The sequence below is a fragment of the Ochotona curzoniae genome, unplaced genomic scaffold (assembly GCF_017591425.1).
Source record: "Ochotona curzoniae isolate NIBS_2020 unplaced genomic scaffold, NIBS_Ocur_1.0 contig_1274, whole genome shotgun sequence".
NCBI classification, from domain to species: Eukaryota; Metazoa; Chordata; class Mammalia; order Lagomorpha; family Ochotonidae; genus Ochotona; species Ochotona curzoniae.
The window spans coordinates 4,385,473-4,408,546 of NW_024465023.1; the positions used below are offsets into that span (position 1 = coordinate 4,385,473).

Consider the following 23,074-nt stretch of genomic DNA (forward strand, 5'->3'; position numbering starts at 1 on the left):
CAATCGTGCAGACCCAGTCAGCACCTCCGCAACAGTTGCCCACAGACAGAACAGTGTAGGGCTTTGTTTTTAATATATAGTTAACCAGCCAATCAGAATTACATTTAACCAGCCAATCAGAATTAGAGTTGACCAGCCAATCAGAGTTGCAGTTGACGAGCCAATCAGAATTGCAGTTGACCAGCCAATCAGAATTGCAGTTGACCAGCCAATCAGAATTGCAGTTGACCAGCCAATCAGAATTGCGGTTTTTCACGCCCTCATTTGCATAGACGGAAGGGCTATGGGGACACGGTTTAAGTGAGCAAGTCTTATTTAAAAGGCACATCAGAGTTGTTCTCTTTGAGAAATGTTCTGTCATCGGGACTTCACATATGCAGGCTGCTAGGCCTACAAGCTCGGTCACATAACTCCTTAGCCAAGCCGGATTCTGACGTTCCTCAGCACCAGTTCTAATCCCGGAAGCCCCACTTCCCATCCAGCTCCTTGCGTGTGGCCTGGGAAAGCAGTGGAGGACGGCTCAAAGCTTTGGGACCCTGCACCTGTGTGGGAGACTCCTGGCTCCTGGCTTTTGATCAGCTCAGCTCCTGCCGCTGTGGCCACATGGGGAGTGAATCAGCAGGTGGAAGATCTGTCTGTCTCTCCTCTCTGTAAATCTGATTTTCCAATAAAAATAAATAAATCTTTAACAAAAACTATATATGAATTACAAAAAACTTGTTCTCTTTACATAAATGAATTTTAAGAACAGTAATGATATTTTTCACAGATAAGAAAAGAAACTACTAAAAAGTATATGTGAAACCACCGACTTATAAAAGCCAAATCAATATTCAATGTTGAGCTAAATGAATGCAGCAAGGAGGTATTACACCCTGTAGTGACGCACACTGCCCGTTTGCACAGCTTTGGAAATACAGACACACGGGACAAAGGAGTAGAGCTCCGCCGTCAGCCTGTGTAGGTACAGCCAAGTGACCTGCAACAACAGCGGTAACAATACATTTTGGAACAGGAAGTCTTCTGGACACCCTGCCCAGAAAGCAGAAGCATGGGGGTGTCCAGACAGTGAACTACAATTTGGTGATCTATATGATATATGAACTGATTAGACTTACAATTCAGCCTCTAGGATGTACTCTATAGAAACCTTGGTACAACTACACAAAGAAATTCAGTATTGCTTAAAAGAATGAAATATTAGAAAGTTACCATCAGTAGTAGATTGTGAAGCTGGCAAGCTGAGCACTGAGCACTAGAGCATTTTTCTCACCCAAACCCCTTTTAGTGTGAAGAAAGGCAGGTTTTTGTACAGAAGGAGTAACTCATAACGGCATGGAGCCAAAGGAGAGAGCGAACGCCTGGAAGATGGAAAGCACATGGGGCAGGGGCACTGAATGAATTAAACTGGTGGGGGTGGGGAGCCCGACAGCTTTGTTTCGGAGGACCTGTATGGCATCATGCGACGAGGGGCTCCGGATTCCAAAGAAGCGGCACCTGGAGCCGGGAGCACAGCCCCACTCCCAGCACTGGCGGCTTGCTGGGGGAGGGGTGCCGTGCAGTGCAGTGTTGGGCGGGAAGGGCAGGCCTCGCTCCTAGCAGGAAGCCGCGCTAGGAAGAGGCAGGAGACTGCAGCTGCTGTAACCGCTGGTAGAAGCCCTGTGTGGCAGAGGGGCCTCTAGTAGGTGCAAGGAAGACGGAGGACACAGAATGAAGCGCCAAGGACACTGCCACTGTGCCCTCTGCCTTCCCTGCCACCTTCTTGCACAAGTTCCTCATGTACGGATCATCCCCTCTGAGTTCTCGCAACCACTCACTCGACTGGTCACCTGCGAATCCCCTTCAGCACGGGCTCCCAGGGGAGCAGCAGTGAGCAGTCCGACTGGGGCACATGAGACCTGAGATCTAGGGTGGTGGGGAGGTGGCTACTACATTGCAACACAGAGGGACGGGGGTTGGAGTGTTTCAGGCTCTAAATTCGAGTGGGAGCAAAGATGGAAGAATAGGGAAACTAAAGAGAATGATTTGCAGCCTGGGGTTTGGAGAGGTGAAGGCCCAGTCACATCGCGGTGGTATACAAAGGTGACCAAAGAAAGAACAAGTTTGTGGTTGTAGCACATCGGGGAGATGGAGGAGCAGCAGAAGCTGTGGAACAGAGGCGACTGCAGCAAGGAGCATGAGGCTAAAACAAATAAGAGGGCCGGACAGCACAGGCCATAGCAAATGACATTGCAATACACGTTCAAAACTGAGACAGTCGGTGGAGACCGAGAAATGGGGGAGCAGCACTTGCACGGGACAGAATCACACGATATGCAGAAAAGCCTCTGGCTGGCGTGCCAACCACCAGAACCACCACAGCCTCTCTACGCCTCTCCTGTGCAGGAAAACAGCGTGCAAAGAGGGCATGGCAAGCAAACATGAAAGATTAGCTTGATATCTAATATCACAACTGAAAGTGTGAATAAGTTGGAAAGTACTGTACTTGCTGCACAAGGAAATCACAATAGAGAAAAACTCACCGTGTAGTGCAGGTATGAAGACACTCCACAAAAAGGCAGCTGCAAGGCAGCAAACCAGGGAAGCTATAAGTCACCAGTGACCTAAAGATGTAATTCTCAAATATCAACATACAACAAATTCTCCACGCTTAACCCATCCATCAACTATTAGCACTGAGACATCAATGTAAACATCTACATGAATTCTGGGGAGATAAACGCATAATACTACCCTTACAGAAATTCTAGTCTTTTTTCTGAGCCTATGGATACACCCTCTATTTCAACACTAGATGGTGCTCTAAGGGTGTGTGTGTGTGTGTGTGTTAGCTTTTTTTCCATTTATTTTTCTATGATACAGTTCCATAGGCTTCAGTATTTCCCTTCCTCCCTCCCCACTAATCTCAACTATGTTGTTACAATAGTATAGTGCTTCACAATCAGCCATGAGTCCATCATTCTCATTCTGCTATTTACGTGTGTCCTGACATTATAGGCATGGACAATAGCAGATAAATTAACTTTATTTTTGGTGATATTTACATAGTTGAGAGGGACGCATGCCCATGTGGACCTCCAATTAGGGTGGGGAGGGTTGAGGAATGGAGGAACATGGATGAGACAATTGCCTCCAACCTCTTTTTTTCTTCCTGTATATGGGGAAGGTTGGGAGAGAAGAGGGGAGGGTCGCTGCCAACAACCCAACTGCATCAGTACACAGGGATAGGGGCATGTTCCGGAGATGCTGCTTGTTTTGATATTTCTGAGATGCTGTTGGTTTTGTTGCTCCAAGGTTGAGGAAATCCTTCCAAGGTCCATCCACTGACACAGTCTACCTCAGTGCCTCCATTAGCCCAGATATTGGTTTGTGAGAGCTGTCTGATTTGTTCTGCCTTCCATGGTACTAGATATTCTCTGCAAGCCTCAATGAACTGGCTGTCACGTCCCCAGTGAGCATCTGGAAATGCGGTCCGCTGCGCAGGCGTGGAGACCCACTTCCGACACTTGCACTCCACGGTCAGACCACAGATCCTGGGACTTTCAGCATGGTTGGAGTTGAGTCCAGCGAGTTTGCTGCAAAGCTCACTACATCAAAAGACTGTAATTTAGCACAAATGCTTCTACATTCTTATTTCCACAACTTTCTGTTTGTAAATAATAACCTGATGTAGACAATCAGAAGAGTCAGTCTCCCAACAGCCCTAGCTATAGCATTGTCACATCTAGAAAGAGTCGCAAAAGTTTCCCAACAAGATTTAAAATTCTGCTTCTAAATATTTTGTATCACTGTTGTGAAGGTCCTCAGGCAACGGAGGGAAGATTGTCATCTTTTCATCAACTCCACAAACACAAAGACACATAGGGCCGAACTGGGCCTTTTGGACACTGGAAGCATTTGGGCATTCAGCTTAGTCCATTATATCAGATTCTCATAAACAAACATCTTTTACATTGCACACAAAATAATAATCTATAACAGAAATTGTGTTACAATGAGCTGAGACCCTCTTTCAGTCTGAGCAACTGAAGATACTACTGTTGGAAACTGAAACAAAAGGATGCGCTCTCCACCTGAAAGCACAACAGTAACATCAATAAAAATTTAAGATTTTCAAGAGTGTTCTTTTTCTATAAACACAAACATATACTAAAAGTATAATGCATACCTTGAACAGAAAATAATTGAATTCTGGAAACTGGCTACCACTGAAGGAGGACAAAGCAGTAAGCCACTGGAAAAAGTCACAATGGTAGCTGCAGGACCTTTGTAGTACCATGGGTTAAGCCACCGCTGCAGTCTAACATTCCACATCTGATGTTGTTTTGAGTCCGTGCTGCTCTGATTCTAATCCAGCTTCCTGCTAAGGTGCTTTTGGAAGACAACTGAAGCTGGATCAAGAATTTGAGCCCTTCCACCTACATGGGAGTGTTTCATGAACTTTCTGCCTTTTCTCTTTGACCTCCCCCAAGACCTGGCTGTTTCATTCATTTGGAGAGCAAACTAGCAAATGGGAGCTTGCTCTCTCTCTCTCACTCTCTCTCTCTGCCTCTCTCTTTTTCTCTGACTTAATTTAGTTAAAACTTGAAAATAATGGCTTCATCTATTGTGACTTAAATTTTATTGCCGTACTTTATGCTAGTTTTAAAAAGGAGAAGGACACACAGAGAGATTATGTCTGTTGCTTCACTTCTAAAATACCTTCAACAGCCAGAGCTGGGTTAGGCTGAAGTCAAGAGACCGAAACTGAACCAGGTTTCCACATGGGTTACAGAGTTCTGGCTACTTGGGCCATCCTCTGCTACCTTCTCAGACTCATCAAAAGCACAGCATCCAGGCTTTGAACCATTGCTCCAGTAGAGGGCGCTGAAGGCACGGTCGGTGGCTTTAACCAAATGCCCCACAACACCAGCCCCTGTTTCACTTTTAGAAGAGTAATGATCTGGAGAACCTTTGACAATATGTATGGGATTTGGAGAAACTGAATTAAAGATGTGTGTAGTCATCCTATAATTTAGTCCTTAGAAAATTCACAGCAATTTTTAAATAACTTTCTTATTCCTGACTATATTATTTTATTTTTTAATTACTTTACCAACACCTGGGTTTTTCCCAAGAACATTAACTATTTCTTGGACTAAATGGTCATTCTGGAGGCCTTCCTAAAACACTCATTAAAATATTTTTCACTCTAGAGCGCGGCACGATCTTGCACGTGCCAGAATCCCATATGGGCATCAGTTCTGACCTCGGTGGACCCACTTCCCATCCAGCTCCCTGCTTGTGGCCTGGGAAAGCAGTCGAGGACGGCCCAAAGCCGTGGGACCCTGCACCTGTGTGGGAGACCTGCAAGAAGCTCCTGGCTCCTGGCTTCAGATCAGCTCAGCTCTGGCTGTTGAGGTCACTTGGGGAGTGAATCAACAGACAGAGATCTTCCTCTTACCTTTCCTTCTTTCTGTATATCTGCTTTTCCCATAAACAAAAATGTTTTTACTTTAGAAATTTCTATCTGATTTAAATATAGCACTCTAGTATAAAGAAAACATTTTTCTGTACCTTACATTTTACAACAACTTTAAGAATGAAATAGAAGATGGGCCCTGCGCAGTAGCCTAGCTGCTCAAGTCCTCGCCTTGAATGTGCCAGGATCCCTTATTGGCCCCGGTTCTAATCCCAGCTGCCCCACTTCCCATCCAGCTCCCTGCTTGTGGCCTGGAAAAGCAGTAGAGGACGGCCCAAAGCCTTGGAACTCTGCAACCGCATGGGAGACCTGGAAGAAGCTCCTGGCTCCTGGTTTCATATGGGCTCAGCTCCAGCTGTTGCGTTCGCTTGATGAGTGAATCAGTGGACAGAAGATCTTCCTCTCTGTCCCTCCTCTTCTCTGTATAATTGATTTTCCAATAAAAATAAATAAAAAAACTTTTAAAAAAGAATGAAATAAATAGGAGATTAAGTAATATTTTTATCACAAAAATCACTCAATGGGAAGGAGAATTTCTATATAAGTGTGTAAACTGAACCCAATCTATCTGATAGAAAATCACTGGCTCTTTTCAGACTGCTAAATACAAGATAATAGTTATTTCCTAATTCCTTTGTAATATAGTGTTTCAAAGATAAACCGCTCAGTTTAAATGGCTAATATTTACCCCTAATTGTCCCTAGAAATGGACTTATCACTGAATTTATACCAAATGTATATCATTAGAAACAAGATGTAAATGTAAAAAAATAAGTAGCAACACCAGGAAAATTGACACATGCCCACAGGCATCTCAAAATCAGTCCATATGTCCTTGGACTTAAAACCCTAACCTAGAAATGGGCACTCTCAGATCTCATGCTCCGAGTGAATCATTATTAGTAGATTGAACCTAGTTTACACCTGTTTAAGATAGAGTTGGTTTTGTGCATCACTTCCTATTGGCATTCAGTAAGTTCAGTTTTTAAAAGATTTATTTTATTTTTATTGCAAAATCAGTTATACAGAGAGGAGGAGAAACAGAGAGAAAGGTCTTCCATCTGATGATTCACTCCCCAAGTGAGCACAACAGCCAGAGCCGAGGCAATCTGGAAGCCAGGAGCTCTTCCGGGTCTCCCACACAGGTGCAGCATCCCAAGGCTTTGGGCCGTCCTCCACTGCTTTCCCAGGCCACAAGCAGGAAGCTGGATGGGAAGTGGGGCCACCGGGATTAGAACCAGTGCCCATAAGGGATCGTGACACATGCGAGGCGAGGAGTTGAGCAGCTATGCCACCGTGCTGGACCCACATTCATAATAGTGGTTTAAAATCATCCATGACTAATCAATACAAGTTGATAACCTGGCTGAAGGATACTTAGGAATTCTTTGTACTACTTCGCAAAATTGCATACATTTAAGACAACTTTATATATTTTTACTAAAAAAAACCCACAGAAAACAGCTTCCTCCATTCCCTAAGAATTATTTGTGGAACATTACCTGTTCATTATTGATTATAACTATTCAAAATCTTTAATTTCCTTAGGGAAGTTCTGTGATTCACAGCTGAAAGCAGAATGAGGTATTTAGAAACAGAAAATTTGGATATTAATTTTGGTGATAATTTCTGTTTCAGGAAGAAAATCCACTTTGAGATGTTTATTTTTGAGTGGAAACAATCTAATGAAAGGTGTTTAAATGATTCATATTTATATTTTCCACTGTTTGGACTCATCAATTTGTCAAATCAATGAAAGTAATAATAAAATAGACTTTTTAATATTTTGAACTAGAGATTGCCTGAACAACATATATTTCAGCATGTGAGATGGAGGAGGTTGCCTAATTATGTGCCTAAACACAAGTATTTTTGAGATGATTGCCTGAGTAACACGGGAACTCATGAAGGGAACAATGAAAACCCAGTAGGATGTGGACGTGGACAACAAAAACGCAGTGAGAAGAGCAAAGTCATCTAACAACCGACACCCAACTCGCACGACGGGGAGCAGAGACCACCTTGGCAGGAGAAGGACAGACAGGAGAGCCTCAGCAAAGCTCTTCTGAATAACTTGGTAGCCTAGCAATCTAGCTACAGAAGAACCCTTATTCATGGAAGACTAGGAATCCAGAAAAGTGAGTTGCCTGAAAAGTCATGGTAGTTTTGACACAGCAGAGGAACTCACCTTACATCTACCCAATCTACAGAGCACAGGCTGTAGCAATGTTGCACAATATAGAAAAATTAGTCACTCAGTATTGCGCTACGGTATATATTTTCATAGGGGATAGAAACTACTTTATATCTCTATCACTGTAATAGCACAGACATTCCATCACAAGACAGAAAACAGTGCAGCCTTGTAAGCCCAATTCAACCCAGGAGAACAACGATGACTCCCGCACAGCAGTCCACATGGTGCTCTTAACTACAGATAATAAAGGATACAGTACAAAAGGTCAGTGGTTGGATGGAGGGTTTTATAGCAGGAAAGTAGAAAAGCCTCCTTGGCTCAAGGGGTGTCCCAGACTCCTACCACCACTGCTACTGATGACAACAAAGGCACACATAGAGAGGTTACAACTATAGCATACAACTAGAACTAAATCCAAGTACCCTGTTACACCGATGGCTAAGGGCTAGCTATATGTAACAAGACAACAGCTAACATCATACAGAACAGGGAAAACCTGAAGGCTTTGTCATTAAAATGCAGAACAGACAGGGATATTCACTACTTCATTCAAATATAGTAGTGGAAGCCCTCGTCAGAATAATTAGGCAGGAAAAAGAATAAAATTAACTCAAGAAAGTTCTCATATCATGTGAGAGTATGCAGAGAAACTCTCAAGCACACCAGTGATAAGTTTTTAGAATTAATAAGCTCAGAAGATACAAAATTGACATTCAACAGTGCTTTTAAAACATTGATTGATTTGATTGAGTGGTTGATTGATTGATTTGAAAGGCACGGAGACAGAAAAGGAGGGACAAGGTGTCAGAGAGAGAGAAGCAGATGTATTTTCCAACTATTTGTTGTCTTCCCAAGTGGCCACCCACCACAGCCGGGTCTGGGGCAGGCTGAAGCAGGAGCTAGAAACCTCAACTGGGTCTCCCCTCTATTCTGTTCCCAACCCGGTCACACCAGGGCACTGGACCACAAGCAGAGTAGCTGTATCTCAGGGTGCTGCCATGCAGCTGTGAGATTACCCTGATGTATCCCAAGGCAGGCCTCATTCAGCAGCATTTTTACACAAAAGAATGAGTCATCTGAAAAAATTAATCAATCCAATTTTCAGTGCTATAAAATGCTATGAAAGTAAAAATTACCTAGTAATAAATGCAATATAATGATGGAAAATTCCCTGCAATGAAAATTGTAGCCATTGAGGAAAAACAATTGAAGATGATAGAAAGAATATACCCTAGATAATGTGGAAACAATGGTCTTACCCACTTTCCTGTAGCCCTTGACCCTTTGTGCCCTAATCAGCTATGTAAAGATTTTCAAAATAAAATAATTACAAAAAATTTAAAAAGAATATAAAGGCATTTACTTTAATAGGTTGGAATAATCAACCTATTAAGATGTATACAATATTCATATCAATGTACAAATCAAAACTAATTCTTACCAAACTTTAAATGACACTTTTTAAAAGATGTATTTGTTTTTATTGGAAACGCAGATTAGATTCACGGAGAGCAGGAGAGACAGAGAAAAAGATTCCCCCTCCATTGGTTCATTTCCCAAATGACCATAATAGCCCAAGCGGAGCCAGTCTGAAGCCAGGATCTAAGAGCTTCTTCTGGGTCTCCTACTTGGGTGCAGGCTCCCAAGGCTTTGTATCATCCTTTACTGATTTCCCAGGCCATAGACAGGGTGCTAGATGGGTGGTATAGCATCTGGGACGTGAACCAGTGCTCATATGAGATCCTGGCCCTTCGAAGTTAAGGATTTAGCCGTTGAACCATCATGCAGAACCCAAATAACATTTTTACAAGATTATATCTTGAGGAGGGAAAAATGCAATAAAGAATCATTGTACTATCTGACTTTAAAATGTTTTACAGGATGTATAATACAAGATAGCTGGGTACAAACGTCATGTACTCTCCTCCACCACAGAGAAGAAACAGAAAAACAAAGGAATGACTCTTTCCAAGGGACTGACTGAAGCAAAACATCAGTAAGGAAGCAACAGTACCAGGCTGCTTTGATAACTACTGCCCTATAATATGCCCAAAGATCTGGGACTGTGATCCCTCCCAGTAGGTTCTTATTCTTCAGGATAGTTCCGGCTACTCATGGTTTTTGTGTTTCTAGATGAACCTTTGTATCATTTTTTCAATGTCCCCTTTATCACTGTTATTGCTACTGCCCATAAATAACAAAGATCTAGTCCTCCTTGTATCTTCATTAGGGCCCTGGATACAAGCATGAACTCACAACGAAATGACTGACAGTCTCTGACATGGCTGGAGACACTCCAGCAGCAGCATGATGGATTTGGGAAAATTCACGAAAGACACCCACTGTGAAACTGGAGGGGAGAAGAGGGGGGAGGGGAGGGAACTTGGGGGAGGGGGAAGGGAGACCCCAGTGCCAACTAAACTGTATCAAAAAAAAAAAAAAGCAACAGGAATTCTAAACAGTGCAGATTCTGAAATTCAGCAGAACGAGGAAGATAGCACACTGCAGGTCCTACACTGGCATCATGGCCAGAAAAGATTCCATTTTTGTGGGAAATAGTGGTGGCAAATTTCCATGAGCCCCACCATCACTGAGGACCAGAAGCCCAGACTACAAAGAGAATTTAGAGAGCCCAGCGCGGTAGCGCAGTGGTTAAGGTCCTTGCCTTGCACGCCCGGGATCCCATATGGGCGCCGGTTCTAATCCCGGCGGCCCCACTTCCCTTCCAGCTCCCTGCCTGTGGCCTGGGAAAGCAGTCGAGGACGGCCCAAAGCCTTGGGACCCTGCACCCACGTGGGAGACCCGGAAGAGGCTCCTGGCTTCAGATCGGCATAGTATCGGCGTTGTGCTCACTTGGGGAGTGAATCATAGGACGGAAGATCTTCCTCTCTGTCTCTCCTCTCTGTATATCTGCCTTTCCAATAAAAATTAACAAACAAAAAAAAAACTTAAAAAAAAAAGAGAATTTAGAGAAGTCCTCAATGGCTTTGTAATACAGCCTACAAAGTTGACTTGGATCTGAGCAACTTTGCTCTATGAAAGGAACCCACACTGCCTTCCACTGCTCCAAAGCCCAGTATTAGAGATTCTGATGTGTAGTCACTGCTAATCTCCATTTTTCCTTTGGAGACAGAAAACAGTTCATTCACCACCCTGAGAGCCAAAGCTTAGCGCAAGATGAAGGGCAAAGAGCAGGCCACCTTACATTCCAGAGTTATAGGATTTCTGAACACAATCTCTAAAGCAGCACTTACTCTGAATGATCCAGGGATGGTCCCTTCAACTTCTTGAGGCTTGGGACAAGTAGCAGCTGATACACAAGACCAGAGAAGCAGATCTGAGGAAGCGCCCTTCTGCACAGGGTATTGATGGGCTAGGATGCAATCCCAGAGTCACAGTGCCTGCCTGTGGATACCAGGGGCAATCCATTCTGTGTCCCACAGCATTTGGAATGGCTAGTGGTGCTTGCTACACTCTCTGAAGGTGTAACTTTCATTCACTAGTAGGCTCTGAATGGCTGGATCTATGTTTCTGTGTGTAACACTGTTTCAGACACATACATGCATGAGCACTGAACAACTGAAGATGCTACAGTTGGAAACTGAGACATATGGATTTGTTCTGTGTCTTAGCTGTTGTGACTTGAGCTGCAATAAGCATGAGGTAGCAAATAGTTCTTTCATATGCTAATTTAATTACCCTTGGATAAATTCCCAGGAGTGGGATGGCTGGGTCATTTGGTAGCTCTATGTTGAGATACTGAGTATCTCCATACTGTCCTACATAAGGATTCTACTAGTTAATACTCACACCAAGAGTGGCTTAGCATACCTTTTTCTCTATAACTTCACTAAGATTTATTGTTTTTTTTTTTTTTGATGTTTCAATGCTAGCCACTGTGAAACCTCACTGTGGCTTTTATTTGCGTTTTCCTGATGGCTAGTGATCCTGAATATTTTTCATGTATCCCTTGACCATTTGAATTTAATCCTTTAAGAAATGCCCACTGTTCTTGCTAGGACAGGAGGTGGACTAAGTAGGGCTGGCCCATGGATCCACCAGTGTGAGCAAGATCTGGCATTGGGAGAGGTTCTGATGGAGGAGCTTGAGAAACTCCTGTGTTGGGACACAGTCTCTTCAGGTGAGTGCAAGAACCACAATAGGGAGCAGCCTAGACCAGGCCAGGTAATGGTACTCACGGCATACATTTGGCACAGGTCGGGGATGAACCAGACAGGGCCAGTTCACATCACCCACTGGTGAATCTGAGCACCAGAATGGAGGGTGGGTCAGGCCGGGTTGGGCCGCAACACAACATAGTTCACATGAGGGCCAGGACTGGGGACAGCTGGGCTTGGCTAGGCTGTAGCCCCCACCAGGATGAGATGGAATTGAGGGTTGGCCTGGCCCAGCCAGGCTACAGCACCCACTAGAAAATGCTGAAGTGAGGTGGGCAATGCCAGACTGAGCCACAGCATACAACCAGCACACATGAGACCCAGTGGTGGAGATAGCAAACCCTGTAGGGGGCGGCCTGTGGCTCCCCTGCTGGATCACCACTCCTACTGAAGAACGTGAGTTGAGATGGGGGCAGACCAGGCCAGGCAGGGCTACAATACTTTTTGGCCTCATGTGAGCTGGATCAAGGAAAAGCCAGGCTGAGTTGACTGTTCCTATAAGTGCATACATAACTCAGAGTGGGTATGGGTTGGTTGGACTTTGCTGCAGCATCAGGTGGCAGATACTGGCACAGGGGCCAACTTCTGTCAAGTTAAACTGCAAAACCACCTAGAGAGTATAAGATCCAGGAGTGGGATTGAGATCATTAGAGAAACAGTGAGCACTTCCTCCTGGGTTGCCACTCTGACTAGTGAGCATGAGAACCACAACTGGGGCAGGCATGACTAGACAGAGAGTAGAACCCACTAGCATGTGTGTGGGCTGGTTAGTGGGGCTGGTTGGGTTGAACTAGGTTTCAAAGCCCATTGAAGTATATGAGAGCTGAATGGGATATGGGACAGACTGGACAAGTCTGCTGTACATACTGGCAAGCATGGGAATCAGTGCAAGGGGTGGGCCTAGTGGGGGTTATTGAGAGTTGCTCTGACTAGTCTTCAGCTCTTACTGGTGTATGTGAGGACCGAGTGTGTGGTTAGCAGGATTTGGCTGGGCTGCAATACCTATTGGTTTGCGTGGAAGATAGGGCTGAAGATAGAACTGACCCAGCAACTGCAACCACCAGCATGTACATAAGCTGATTGGGGTGATGGACCGTGCCAGACCCTGTATTGGCATGCACACCCAAGAATCAGGTCTAGGATCACCTCAGATGAACTTTCTTTGGGAATCCCCCCTAATTGAATTGCTAGACTCAGAACCCCAACCATGGAGAGATTCCATGGTCAGGCCGTAGAGTGCATGAGTCAAAATTGGGCCTCCTCAGTGGCTTAGATGAGTGAGTGGGCAGTATATCCAGATACACATGGGGGACATGGCAGTACATTGGTGCCTGCAGAGAATACCTGGTACCACAACAGAAGATGGAAGACAGAACAAATTGATCATCTACCCCAGCCATGTGTTGGCAGTGAACATATATGGGCAAATGGAGACTCTAAGGTGGGCTATTTCAACCAGTGGGTTCTGGAGAGATTTCATCCTGCTTGTAGTGGTGAGATTGGCAGCAGCTCACAACTGTTGATCATGTCTATTAGTCATCAGGTATGCACAAATAAAAGACACAATGAAGGGTTACTTTATCCCAGTAAGAATGGCTAAAATCCAAAAATTCAAAAATAATAGATGCTTATGAGGATGTTGGGGGAAAGTTACACTAATTCACCCTTGGTGGATATGTAAATTGGTGCAAACATTATGTAAGACACTCTGAAGATTCCTTAGACATCTGAAAATAGATCTACCACATGACCCAGTAATCCCACTGTTTGGAATTTATCCAAACAAATTTAAATCATCGTATGAAAGAGTTATCTATACTCTGTGTTATAAAAGCTCAGTCCACAATGGATAAGAAATGAAATCAACCCAGATGTCCATCAATGGATGACTTGCTAAATAAATGGGTAGTGAAATAAACCAGCCCCTCAAACACAAATATGTTTTCCCTTATCTGTAATAACTAATACACAGAGCCCCCCAAAATATATATAGATGCGAGAGTGACATTCTGGTGTTTGATTATTATGTACAACCTTTATTTATACACCTGAGGAATAGTAGGGCTTTTTGGTTTTCTGTTTGTTTCAGGGTTTTGTTGCTGTTCTTTGTTATTATTTTCTACTTGCCATGTGCTGTTATCATTGCCTAATAGAGTGTTAAACTTATGGAAAATAGTAAATAAAGATAAGAGTTTAAAATTAAATAAAGTGCAGATTAATAAAATCATTATGGAAACAGTATAAAAAGTTTTCAATAAATGAACTATGAAACAACTATCCCACTTTTTCATAACTGCAAAGACATGGAATCAACTTAAATGCCTATCATTTGGTGACTGCAGAAAGAATATTACTCAGCCAAAAAATATGAAATCCTGACCCTTGCAACAAAATAAGCCAGACACAGAAATACAAATACCACACATTTTGTATCATATGTGGAAATTAACACAGAGTATTAATATGTGTGAATGAGTTTGTTTGCATATACATAGCTATAAGTATTGTCTTCACTAACATCATTTATATATGAATATATTCTTGTTTCCTTTCTTTATAATTGTCATAAATCATACATTGTATAAAAATTAATATCTCTTTTTCAAGAACAATTGTATACATGTAAATATAAAAATATCCTCATATGTAACATGTAACATGTTTCCCCCACGCAAGGAAAAAATCACAAGAGAATCCTTTCCTCCCAATACCAACTGAGTTATTTATCCTAATAACATCGACCAATGAGGTCTTGGGTGGGATTTTACCCACTACACATCCAGAAAACTCATCATCTCAGATAAAGAAGATGATGATGATGATGATGATTGGAAGGAAAAATAGTGGATGGGCTGAATCTCAACCTCTTAATAAACCCCAATATGGATGTAGAGTTCATGTTCAGTCTGTCCTGAGACACCTGCTTGGTCTGTCAGGTATACTCTCCTTCAGGTTATGTAACTTGTTTACCCTTCTGAATGACTCCTCTCTCTAACACTGTGTCTAGAGGCTACCCACCCATTCTGACAGACGTCCTACCCCATTAAACCCTGCTACCCTGTTTACCACCACTATGTCTCATACCTGATATTCCTTCTTGACTGAAGGCAAGAATCTCTGAGTGCCCAATTGCCAGTGACAGTGTCAAGTTCAAATCCTGGCTACCCTTTCCACAATCCAGTTTCCACTTGACATGTCTTCTGGGAGACAAGCAGATGGCTGGTAAAGTACTTCTGCCACCCGTGTGGTAGACCTGGATAGAGTTCCAGGCTTGTGCCTTTGACTTCACCCAAACCCTTGCTTTTGTAGGCATTTGGCAAGTGAACCAGTGGAGGGAAGACATTCTCTCTCTCTCTCTTTCTCTCTCTCATACACACACATCCATCAAATCATTAAAAAATTACAAAGGGTATGAATAGACTTTTCTGTGATTATGCAGTTGTACAATAAGTACAAGAAACTCATCATCATTCATTATTAGAGAAATGCAGATTAAATCCACAATGAGATACCACATCACATCCTCTAGTAAACCAACCCCAATACAGTGCCTTTCATGTAGATGTTATATGCGACTGAGTCCTATTTTCCTGCTGTCTCCAAGCCTCCCTCTCTTAATTTAAAATTTTCTTGCCCTGATTTTACTAAAATTAATTCACCAAATTCAGGAACAGGTGCAGTTTGTTTTACACTCACAAGGTCATTATTCCTTCCTAGAGATGGCACCTGAAGTTCATCTTGTCCTGGGGGATTCTTTTCCAGCAAACTATAACTACTGCCTGTATATACCCTGCAGACTGAGTGGAGTCCACTTTACCATCATAAAAATTCGCTAAAATACATATCACCAACTAATCAAAAGAGGGCCATGAGCACTTACATCAACAAGGGAGTTGGACAGAAACTGAGCACACACTTCTTAATTCCAAATTCATTCTATCATTCTCCCATTCTTTCAGGAAACCTGGGAATTGAGCAACAGCTGCCCATATCCTTGCTCTGAGTTCTTCCATCAATAGTACTTTCTTCCATCAGCCTGGTGTCAGTGATTCATACTTATGATATTTATTTTGTTCACGTGTACAAGTTAATCATTCATTTAAAAGCACAATTTATAAGTGCATTTCAAAATGTCTGACATTAGGAGGAAACAATAAAACTATTTAAAAATATTTGTGCTAGGGCTTGCACAGTAGCTCAAGAGACTAGTCCTCTGCCTGCAAGTACCACATCCCATACAGGCGCTAGTTTGTGTCCTGGTTGCTTCACTTTGCAGCAGCTCTCTGCTTCCGGCCTGGGAAAGCAGCAGACCACAGCTCAAGTCTTTGTGCCTTGCACCCACGTGGGGAGACCCGAGAGGATCCTAGCTTTGGAATACTTCAGCTCCAGCTATTGCAGCCATCTGAAGAGTGAACCAGTGGATCAAAATCTTTCTTCCTCTGTCTCTCCTTTCTCTCTGTAATTTTGCCTTTCAAATAAAAATAAGCAAATTTAAAAAATAAATTGTGTTTGAAAATGCTGGTGCTGAACTTTATGAAGCAAAATAGGAGGTGTGTTCCTTGAACTTTTGTTTTCCTCTCCATGCCAATTTTCTGAATTTTACATAGTGTTTATTATGCGGCATGCAATTCATTTGCACATGGGGAAAAAGAAAAACAGGGATGAAAACCCCTCAACAAGTCTGGAAATGAAAACTCTAGGGGAAAAAAATGTAGATCGAGTCAAAATGGGAGACTGAATAAGTAGTGCACTTCATTCATGCTTCCAAATCCCCTTAAAGTAAGAGGAAGTGTAGGGGTTTGTACGAAAAGAATACCATAAGGGCACGTGGAAAAGGAAAGGGGAAATTCCTGTAAGATGCAAAGCAGTCCGGGCAGGGGCGGCCCCAGCAGCGGTGGATTCTGCAACTCCAGACGTGAGGGAGGGGAGGAGCTGAAAGCCAAGGAGCAGATCCTCAGCCCTGGGAAGCGGTGCGGTTTGATTGGGGGCGGGAGTGCCGTGCAGTGTTTGGCAGGAAGGGGAGGTTTTTCTCCTGGCAGGAAGCTGCGCCACGAAAAGAGGGAGGAGACTGCTGCAGTAGCTGCGTCTGGTAGAACCCCGATGTGGCAAAGGGGCCGCCGCCCACAAGGACCAGGAGGCGAGCATTAGGAACGCTGCCTCTCTCCTCTTCGCCTGCTGCCTGCTCCGCCGCGCTCCTTAACTCACCCCTCGCTTCCTCGCCTCACAGCTCTTGCAAGCATCCAGCTGGTCGCCTGCTGATCCTCCTTCACCACAGGCTCACAGCCGAGGCAGCAGCGAGGTGTCCAATTTGGGCACGTGAGGCCCTCAATCCGGGACGGTGGGGAACCCGCACCCCGCAGGCCAGGATGGTGTTGAATGCAAGGCGGGGCAGTGGGGTGGGATTGGGTTCATACCCATTTCTTCTGTTCTAAACCACAGCTGCCTTGCGGTGCTTCAGGCATGCAGCCAGCGTGCCTGCAGATTCAGCTTTGCCATGCAGCTCTGGGGGGATATAGGCGTGGGTGTGCGGGGTGCTCTAATTAGGAGAAAAAGCTCAATGTATTATGCATTGAATTTATTTATTTATTTTTTAAATTTCCTTTTTCGGTCATCCTCGTGACTGTGCTGCTCGCAGGCATGAAGACCCCATTTGGAAAGGGAGCTGCAGGGCAGCGATCCAGGACAGGCACAGGAGATGCTAGTGTATCTGTAACCATGATGAAAAAGAAGGCTGCACACAAGAAACATCGGAGCAGACTCACGTCCCAGGCTCGGAGAAATATCGTGGGCTGCAGAATTCAACACGGATGGAAAGATGGAGATGAACCTCTAACACAGTGGAAGGGAACCGTACTGGATCAGGTACCTGTAAATCCCTCTCTGTATCTTATCAAATATGATGGATTTGACTGTGTTTATGGATTGGAACTTCACAGAGATGAAAGAGTGTCATCACTTGAAGTCCTTCCCAATAGAGTTGCATCATCTAGAATCAGTGACACACACTTAGCAGAAATCATGATTGGCAAAGCAGTGGAACATATTTTTGAGACAGAAGAAGGTTCCAAAAATGAATGGAGAGGGATGGTCTTAGCTCAGGCACCTATCATGAGCACATGGTTTTACATCACCTACGAAAAAGATCCTGTGTTATATATGTATCAGCTCTTAGATGACTATAAAGATGGTGATCTCCGCATCCTTCAAGATCCCAATGATTCTCCTCCAGCAGAGAGGGAACCAGGAGAAGTTGTAGACAGCCTAGTAGGCAAACAGGTGGAATATGCCAAAGAGGATGGCTCCAAGAGAACGGGCATGGTCATCCATCAGGTAGAAGCAAAACCCTCCGTGTACTTCATCAAATTTGATGATGACTTCCATATCTATGTCTACGATTTGGTAAAAACATCTTAGAGGTCATGTTGAAATTTGTTAAGTATATTTGTAAAGTCTGTACACACAAAATGCTTTCATGCTTGACAGTTTGTAAAAACCATCTCCTTTTTTGCACATTTTTTCTGATAGTTTTGGAAGAAACTTTTTGCCGTTCTCTTCAGCCTTTTCACTAGTTCTTCTCCACAGGACAATGATTTCACTGAGTAGTATGAAGAGTAAGATGTAGCATCCACTGGCCCATACTTTGCTCTTGGGAGAAGGTAGTAAGTTGAAGGTAGCTAAACACCTCTCACCTCTTTTTGATACTAGGATCCTCTACACTCCGAGTTGTGAAGCTTCCTGAGATAGCCCATGTGATGCACTAAGTGTGTTAGCAATCTCAAATCTCACCCATAGATGGCTTCACAAGTCTTAATTTAGAAAGGAGTACAAAGCTCCTTTTGGTCACGTGTCCAAGTTGCATTTTCAGTTCTAACTTACTAGGATGATCACTTTGCATGTTAATACATAAACACAGATTGAATAACTTTACATTATTGATGAGGACCAAATTCCAAATGGAAAATTCAGGTGGAGATGAATTTTGGTGATCAGAGGCATTAAGAGCTGTCTTGTCTATATCAGTTTTGGATGACAGTTGTAAATATACAATGGATCTTAACAAGTTTGGGCTGTACAGGCACGCTTCACCACAAGTTGGGTCTGCTAGCCGTAAGTTACATTAAGCTAGCCCCACCTAGGATATTCATTCATGGAGCAAAGGAAGACTGAGTTTTAATAAGGGGTGTCAGGGGTGTCCAGGTACTCAAAATAAAAGAGCAGAAATCTGGAATCTGAATGATACAGATTTCTTTCCTAGTCCAAGAATGATTTTTTTCAAATTTTTAGATTAGGTTTTAGCTTTGGTTCTTAGGAAACATCAGTCACAACATAGGAGGTGAGCAGGGTATTTACCCAAACCAGGAAAGACTGAAGAAAAATAGGTTTTGATTCTTTGCAAAGATGGAAAGTCTCATCTATCATGCTTTCCCAGCAGAACTGTGGAGTACAAATAGGGCTAGATCATCTGTAGACCTAATGATGTTTTAAGTGCTGGCAGTGGTAGATAGAAATCTAATGTAGTTTTGTTTTCCAATTCTATTACTTGGCTCATCCTAAGAAACTCATGAGCAAATAAGAGTGAACCCTACTGCAAATTACAATAAACAATGGAAGGAACCTTCATTATCGGTGGGGTTCTGACATAATCTCCATAAGCAGTAGAAAGGTAATAAGACCTGGAAACTGCACATTTGGGGCTAGTACAATCAGTTGTTTAGGACATATCTTCCAAATTAGTTTAAGTTCACAGGTCATGGAATCCAGACTGCCAGCACAGACAGCTTGGCAACATGCTGAGGAGGAAACCAAGAAGATATTCTCTTTTCCCACTTTTTTTTTTCTGTCTACTTTTCTTATTTTTGGTGCCAGTAAGTCTCAGCTGTGAAATTTGATTCACAGCAGCAGTATGGGTCTGATTTGCCCTTAGTCCTGGGGGCATACATTTGGTTGGGCTAACTGTTCTCATGGTTGGGGGTTAGTGTGGTTTTTTTTTTTTCACTTTGATGGGAGGTTCGATACCTTGATAATTTGATGTCCTGTGGACCCCTTGGACTCTGAAAAATGTATGATATGCCATTGTGGGGTTAGATTAATTCAGCTCCTTAGGTCTTGAAGGAACGACAGCCAACCAAGAGGATGACAGCCCAGGCTGCAGCTGCTGAAGGATCCCCACTCATGTCTATCCAGACATCTTTGTGAGATATATATGGCTGAAATGAGAAAAACAAGAAATTGAGAAAGGCAGAATTTTGGACATTAATTCCTTTGGACTTCAATAGAAATTTAATTTGGAGCATTCATTTAATAGTTGGGGAGGGTGTCATAGAGTTGAAATTAATACATTTTCATTGCATTGTTGACATTGTATTATCTGCACTATTTGAATGTTGTTTTCAGAGGCCATTTTATAATTTTGATAAGCTATGTTAGGTAGTATGGTTTGGACATAATTGTAAATTGGAAATAAAATAGTGAGTGAAATTTTAGCTGCAGGTATAGTGTAGCTTCAGAGTTAATTTAATTTCTGTCCTGTTGTGACTCACTTCAGAGACTCTCAATGGCCAGATTTGAACTGGTCAGCAATTTACACAGGGGGGACCATAGCTTTCCTAAGAATAAATACACAGCGAGTCTCCTTGGAAGGGGCAGCCCACCACAGCCCTGTTATTGACCAGAGTCTTAAATGTTAACTGCTGTGATTTCAGGGGACAAAGTGTCCAACAATGTGTTGTGGTCTGTCCTCTACCTTAATGCATGTTCCTGACTGAAGGAAGCAAAAGAATTCACCTCTCAAAAGTATTCGTTAAAAAAGTTGCTACCCGTGTCCCATTAATATTATTTTGGTACTTTGTGGAGGGGGCGGGTAGTAAACTTAATGAGATTGAGAAAAGGATTATATTAGCTAGGGAACCTAGCCACTTCTTGGCCCTTCGTCTCATTGCTCACAGTGCTGTGGGAAAGACTTGAGTCTTGCACTACATAGCTGAGCGAACCTTTGCTACTTTCTGCTTGAGAAAGAGAATGCAGAAGTCTTTAGATGTGGGTCAAAAGTTCGCTTTAGCTTCAGGTGCACGCTTTACTCTCCAATTTAGCCCTATCAACAACAAAGCCAATACCTGTCGTTTAATTATTGTTAATATATAAATTGGGTTTTAGAAAAACAACACAAGCTTTTGGTGAAAGTCAGACAGTACAAAAAGATACACAGTAAAGGCTAAGTCTCTTTCTTTATTCCCGCCCCTGGCCTCCTTCCCCTAGTCCTACTTCCCAAAGGTAACCACTGCTACCATGACTTATGTATCCTTCAGAGCTATTCCTTGTATTTGCAAGCGTATTGTGTGTGAGTATGTGTGTGTAACAATCTTTTTTAAACACAAGTGGTGGCATACTATACATGCTGTTCTGAAATTTGCTTTTTTTTTCACTTACTATATTAAAGTTGATATTTTAATCCCTATTGGTTCTTGTGTATATTTTTTAGTTGCTTCAGAATCTGGAAGGGAAGGAGGTGTGACAAATTAAACCTTCAAGCCCTAACCCAGTTTAATAAAAACATGTGATCCTGCCAACCCATAATTTCTGCCAGCCAAATTTTTCTAAATAGCAGAATATGAGATGTATGTAGACATATAGTTTGTGAGAGGAACTTTGAAAGAGACTGGCGTATTTTTATTGAGGGAATTTAAAAGGAGAACAGACTATACATTGAAGCTGTGGGAAATTTTAATATAATTAGTAACTCCAAAATTAAATGAAGTCTTTTTACCATTTAAATTTGAATTCACATCTGCCATATGCAAATTTATGCCGATAGTTTTTAATTGCTTTTTAATTGCTTTTTGTAAGAAAACTTCCCTCAATGCAGTAGAAACGCATTTCAAACAGGTTTAAACTGCTATGAAAATTTATTGATTCATATGTTTTTTTAAAAAAAGCCAGCTAGATGGGTGTTAAGTACAGTGTCTGTGATTCTTTAATTTGTTCCCTCTGTGTGTCACTCACTCAGGCTGCGTTTCCTCATGGCCCAAAACTGTACCAGCACTTTTGGTCAGAACCATTTGCAGCCCAGGAAGCATAGATAATCATCTTGCGATGTACTTTGAGGTGGCTGAGATCACAAAACTGAACCTCTGTGGTTTCATGAATGCAATACACTGATTAGTTTATTTAAGTCGTTGTTCCATTCCTGGACCCTTGGAGTATATCTCCCCAGAACAAAATATATTCTAGATAAAACCAATGGTTTTAGAAAAATGAAGATTGAATGCTATGGAACAATCTCAAATGTCCAGTATTGCTTCTTTGAGTTCCTAGGATCCCTTGGATGCCTACATTCCCATATATGCACATTTTAAAATATCTACACCTATGTGTGTTGGGTTTACAGTCCCCAAAGCGAAAAGGTAAAATGTCCTGTTATCGCATTTAGTACTAAATCTCTAGTTGATACACATTCATCTTTGAATTTGTCTTACCAGCTGTTTGTTTTCTTATAGTTAAGAAACTACTCTTCACCTTAACTTTCTTAATCTATGAGATAAACAGAAATACAATAATAACTATATGTAAAGAGGAGAAAACAGCAACCAATACACGAAAGTTTCTGGTCCAAAACAAATGTCATGTCCTGTTACAGAAAAAACTGTATCCTGGCTGTTGATTGAATATTCTGATCAGAGGTCTTTTGTTTTCTGGAAGAATCTCCCTTGGGATATATATCTTTCTGGGAACTGAAGAGCTTTACCATTCTACTTCATTTCAAGTAATTTCTTGTGACTGTGTTGAATAATCACAATATTGTATGATTGTTGCCTATGATTAAACAGACAACACTTAATCAAAGTTTAACACTATTATCACCTGGAGAACTTGTTAAAATACATATTTCTAGGGCACACCTAACATAGATTCTCATTTAGTGGATCTAGAATAAAATCTAAGATTTTATATCACTTATAATACTTATTTAAAGTTCTCAACCTAAGATTGTTATTATTGGTCCTGAAACCTCACACTGAAAATCATTGACTTTTGAGAGAAGCTGAATAAAGCTGATGTCTTATGTCCTAAATTTACCTAGAGCAAAAATTTACCTGTAATGCTTCTTTAAAACAAATTGTTGAACCTCATCTTCGGTATGTCTAAGGAGGCACCTGGGTAAGCAATCTAGGTGATTCTTATTAACAATGGTTTGAAAATAATGATATGGAAAATTAGGCTTTTCTTGCCTCCAGTATTGAT

General features: G+C 42.4%; 1 protein-coding gene across 2 annotated transcripts; it reads left to right on the top strand.

Moving 5' to 3' along the window:
• The first annotated feature begins 17,398 nt into the window (after positions 1–17,398).
• SPIN3 (spindlin family member 3) lies at positions 17,399–21,281 on the top strand. 2 transcript variants are annotated; one of them, XM_040997835.1, is made up of 2 exons: positions 17,399–17,698; positions 18,002–21,281. In XM_040997835.1, the coding sequence occupies exons 1-2, from the start codon at positions 17,474–17,476 to the stop codon at positions 18,248–18,250; spliced, it is 474 nt and encodes a 157-aa protein (XP_040853769.1). In that variant the 5' UTR covers positions 17,399–17,473; the 3' UTR covers positions 18,251–21,281. The 2 variants fall into 2 exon arrangements, with proteins under 2 accessions (XP_040853769.1, XP_040853762.1); XM_040997828.1 differs by having other exon boundaries at positions 17,399–21,281.
• Positions 21,282–23,074: the final 1,793 nt, after the last annotated feature.

What these genes read in the sequence shown, in the direction of transcription:
- SPIN3 (XM_040997828.1), top strand. Translation starts at nt 17,474, where the DNA reads ATGAAGACCCCATTTGGAAAGGGAGCTGCAGGGCAGCGATCCAGGACA.